Source organism: Garra rufa, chromosome 15 (assembly GCF_049309525.1).
Source record: "Garra rufa chromosome 15, GarRuf1.0, whole genome shotgun sequence".
Classification (NCBI taxonomy): Eukaryota; Metazoa; Chordata; class Actinopteri; order Cypriniformes; family Cyprinidae; genus Garra; species Garra rufa.
Window position 1 is genome coordinate 16,353,423 of NC_133375.1, and position 4,808 is coordinate 16,358,230.

A 4,808-nucleotide genomic window follows, 5' to 3' on the forward strand; every position below is an offset into this window, starting at 1 on the left:
TCAGAAGGTTGACGACTGTTTTTCCGGTTTGAAGATGTCGCGCTGCCACCTACCGGCGCTCAACACGTGTGTAAGACATGCATACATATTCATCTATTATTGCAAATGAAAAAATTACAACACCAAAGTTCACAAGTGTAAATTTACTAATAAAAAAACTATTTCATGCTTTTGTTGACTGAAATATGTATTCTGTCAACAGTATTCGATACTCTGTGAAACTTTTGTGAATTTTACAATATGTTTATTTGATTTTATATAAGCATACATGTGTGTATATGTATATCTTGTATTTTGGTTTTGAAGTTTTATACTTTCCTCCCCCTGGCAACTATTTTTGTTATTTGTCTTTCTATCTTTTTTCTTTTCCTTTTCTTACTTTTGATATATGTAGCCTATATATATATATGTGTGACCCTGGACCACAAAACCAGTCATAAGGTTAAATTTGACAAAACTGAGATATATACATCATATGAAAGCTCAATAAATAAGCTTTCTATTGATGTATGGTTTGTTAGGATAGGACAATATTTGGCCGAGATACATCTATTTGAAAATCTGGAATCTGAGGGTGCAAAAAAATCTAAATACTGAGAAAATCACCTTTAAAGTTGTCCAAATTAGGTTCTTAACAATGCATATTACTAATCAAAAATTACATTTTGATAGGTTCACAGTAGGAATTTTACAAAAAAGCTTAATGTAACATGATATTTACTTAATTTCCTAATGATTTTTGGCATAAAAGAAAAATCAATAATTTTGACCCATACAATGTATTTTTGGCTATTGCTACAAATATACCCCAGCGACTTAAGACTGGTTTTGTGCTCCAGGGTCACATATATAAATGAATGATGCATTTGTATAGCGCTTTCATTGTGTATTTCCGTACACCCAAAGCGCTTTACAATCATATGGGGGATCTCTCCTCAACCACCACCAGTGTGCAGCGTCCACTTGGATGATTCGTCGGCAGCCACAGTACAACGGCGCCAGTGCGCTCACCACACACCAGCTACAGGTGGAGAGGAGAGAGTGATATAGCCAATTTAATGGAAGGGGATTATTAGGAGGCCATGATTGACTAGGGCCAGTGGAGGGAACACACACTCGGAGCAGTGGGCAGCCATTGCTGCGGCGCCCGGGGAGCAGTTGGGGGTTCGGTGCCTTGCTCAAGGGACTCACCTCAGTCGTGGTATTGAGGGTGGAGAGAGTGCTGTACATTCACTCCCCCCTCCTACAATCAATGCCGGACCTGAGACTCGAACCCGCAACCTTTGGGTTGCAAGTCATTAGGCCACGGCTTCCCCCTCCATGGCTGCCCCCTATCACTATCAACTATGACGGTGTGTCATCTGAACCCTTCTAATTTGTCTAATACATAAACATTATTCAATGCAAGTTTAGGAAAATGGTTGTTTACACAGCTATAACATAAATGTGTTTTAAACAAAGTCTTTAAACTGATGGGGATACTTTTAATCACCTTATTGAAATCTCTAGATGCTGAGATTGTTGCACCTTTTAAAGAAACAAAATCAGGAAATTAGGAAAGTCCAAGTGAGCATTGAATAAATCTGAAACAACAACAACAACAAAAATTATTCACCCATTCAATTAAAAAAAATGTGGTAGCACTTTATTTTACAGTCCTGTTGCTCATGTACATAGTATGTATTTATTATAGTAATTACAATAACTAGGTACTTGTACTAACTCTAACCTACCCCATGTAGTTACCGTACTTACTGCAAAAAATGCCTTTCTTACTTGTTTCTAGCCAAAATATCTAAAAATTCTTAAATCAGGAAGTATTTTCTAGACAAGTAAAAATTATGTTCTTGTTTTCAGAAAAAGCAAGTCTTCTTGATTTAAGAATTTTTTTTGATATTTTGGCTGGAAACAAGTCAAAAAATCTAAGTATCTAAGTAAGAAAAGCATTTTTTTCTGCAGTGATATAGGTTTTGTAAACTAAATTGCTACCAAAAAAGTGATTTGCTACCAGATAATATATTTTCATTGTTCAAATGTCCAAATAATACATGTGTGCAGGGACAAATTGTGCCGAAAAGCTATCTTCCAGGACTCTAGGAACTTTTTATAAAGAAAATGATAGTTTGAGAGATAACTTAAAGTTACAGGGCATTAAAAATGTAAGGCCACCAAAGTTTGAAGTTTAGGTTAGGACCCATTCATCTGGTCAAGCAATATATATATATATATATATATATATATATATATAAATAAATGGACATGAATTTACAATATAGTTTAATGACATTTGCCTTTTGTAGTGTTCTTAGAAAAATGAATGAAATATATTGGTGCATTGTTTTACCAGTTTAATCAAGTATCTGATTATTTCATTTAAACAAGAGTGTTGTTGTTGTTGTTGTTATTACTACTTATAGTCTATTTTTTTTTTTTTTTGCAGACTTTTGCATACTTTTATTGAGGTATTTGTGACCAGATGTCTCTCAGCAGTTAAAATAGCCAAATTAATTCATAAATCGGACCGTGTCTGACACTCAAAAAAAAAAAAAAAAAAAAATCAAATCACACCTGAATGCATGTACAGTAATGAAGAATATAACAAAGAGCTGTTTAACTTTCACACAGAGTCATGTAGGAAACGCCCTGAGCTCTGACACACAATCAACACACAACACAATAGCCGCACTTATCTGAGCTCAGAGCAAACCCGTCTCACTGAGCTGCAATTCATAACCAGTTATGGAGTCACAATAGCTTAATGTAGATCATGCATGCCTTTTCAAAACAGAACAACGCAAACTATATTTGAACGAAGGCCCTTTGCAGATAAACACATGAAAACACACAAAAGTTGCACTGAAGACATTTAATAAAGGAATGCAAAATTCATATAAATTCAAATGTTTCCAATGCACAAATAAAGACCAAATTATACAGACAATCCCATTAGTGGTTATTGTACAAACATATCATTGTAGAACACATACACAACCCACCACAGTTGATTTTTTTTTTTTAAACATAACATTGCAAAGCTATTTTGTCAGTGGTTTCATCAAGTATTAGACAAACTGATGAGTCTATTTCTGTCATATCATTTAAAAAACATTCACAGAGAGAATTCAAACAAACTATAAACAAAACAAAAAAACCCTTTAGGATATCCAGTAAAGAGAAGAAAAAAAAAAACACAGGGAAATTTCAAGTTATTTGATCCTCTGGACAAAATCGTCTCTTACGTTCCAGATCCAAAATAAGCGAGATGATGACGATGATGTTGTCGGTTTCTGCATCGATACATGCGACTACAGTAAATCCTGATCGTAAGAGACAAAACTCAGGCTGGACGAAGATTGTGATTTGCTACAATCATTGCATGTGGAATGAACAAAGAAAAAATATTCAAAAACTAGATTTCTCTCTCTTTTTCACACAAGCGGTGGAATGTGAGACCGTTCGGTTAAGAAAAGAGCCTTTGCTAAATATTCTTACTTATGAAATGTCATAGTTGCCCCCAAAATCCAAAGAAGAAATCCAGTTATTTTGTATAAAGTGTACATTGTTGAATATTGTTTTACAGTGGCATTACCAGTGCCGTTATTCTCAAAGAATTAAAAAATATATTTCTTTTTTTTTGGGGGGGGGGGGGGGGGGGTTAAAATATGAGCTGGATGTCTGCTGGTGAGAGTCACTCACTCAAACCATATGTTCGTATACAGTAATACCGTACAGTATTGCGTTGATTGTTCGGGGTTCAACTGCTTGAGTATTTCTCAGTTTTCACTAAACCTATAAAGGTTTAATAGGGTCCCAAAACCACAGGTACATAAGGCATGATTCCCCGATGAGGCATCAACACAGAGCGTCTTTAAGTCCAGCATCAGTACTGGATTCAGTCAGGCTCTGTGTTTGGACTCAGGGCTCCGTCAGTCAGTTTAAAGGAACAGGCTTTATTTGGTGGACTTGAGGTCTCCGTCCTGCATGATGGGTTTCTGCTCGGATTCGGCCGACTGGTCGAGAGCGTGCTGGAAGAGAGTGTCTCTCTGCATCTGTTTGGCCTTGTTATAGAGCAGGACTCCCACGAACACCATGACGGTCCCGGCGGCGGACACCAGCGTGATGGGATTACTGAACACAATGATGCTCAGCCAGATGGACAGAGCGTGCTTCACCGTGCTCGCAACACTGACGGACGACACAAACGCCATCAGTACAACACTAGACACTCATATTTAGACAGGATTAATGACTAATTAACAAAGACAAATTGGAGGGAACACAATGCATCAATATGTTCTTTAAACGTAAACATAGAAATGTAAAACACAGCTGATCTTCATTACTTTTAAATGCATTTCACTAAAAATGGCCTATGGCTTAAATATATAAATTACTGTATTTCTGATCACACTGGAGAAAGTCATGCTCTAAAAAGTGATTTTCTAGTGTGAACACTAAATATTCTTAAGGCGAGACACTGCAGGTGAATAGGGTAAAAAAATGAACTAATAGTTACCACCTTCCTTACCCAGTTGATTAATTACATTGATAATTGCAAACATTTTTTTGTATTACAAGTTTTCTAAAATGTTAGGTTTAAATATGCAAATGAGGCATTATTTAATTAAAAATGCGCTAATATCTGCTAAAAATCTAAACACTGGATGGAGTCACTTTCAAAACTATCGTTTAATTTTTTTGACATATTACAGTCAAATGTTTTTACAGGGGATTTTGGGATCTTATTTCATCATGACATAATTAAGAAAAAACTTGGACAGACAGAAAACAATGTATTTTTTACCATT

At 35.7% G+C, this 4,808-nt stretch overlaps 1 protein-coding gene across 1 annotated transcript in view; it reads right to left on the minus strand.

Annotated features, from left to right (window-relative positions):
• Positions 1-2,851: 2,851 nt before the first annotated feature.
• Positions 2,852-4,808, minus strand: part of LOC141287222 (solute carrier family 35 member E2A-like) — a 16,802-nt gene continuing 14,845 nt past the window's right edge. Inside the window, exon 9 of the mRNA XM_073819356.1 lies at positions 2,852-4,185. Coding sequence (XP_073675457.1) covers positions 3,951-4,185 — 235 coding nt within the window. The 3' untranslated portion in view covers positions 2,852-3,950. The remainder of the gene's footprint in view (positions 4,186-4,808) is intronic.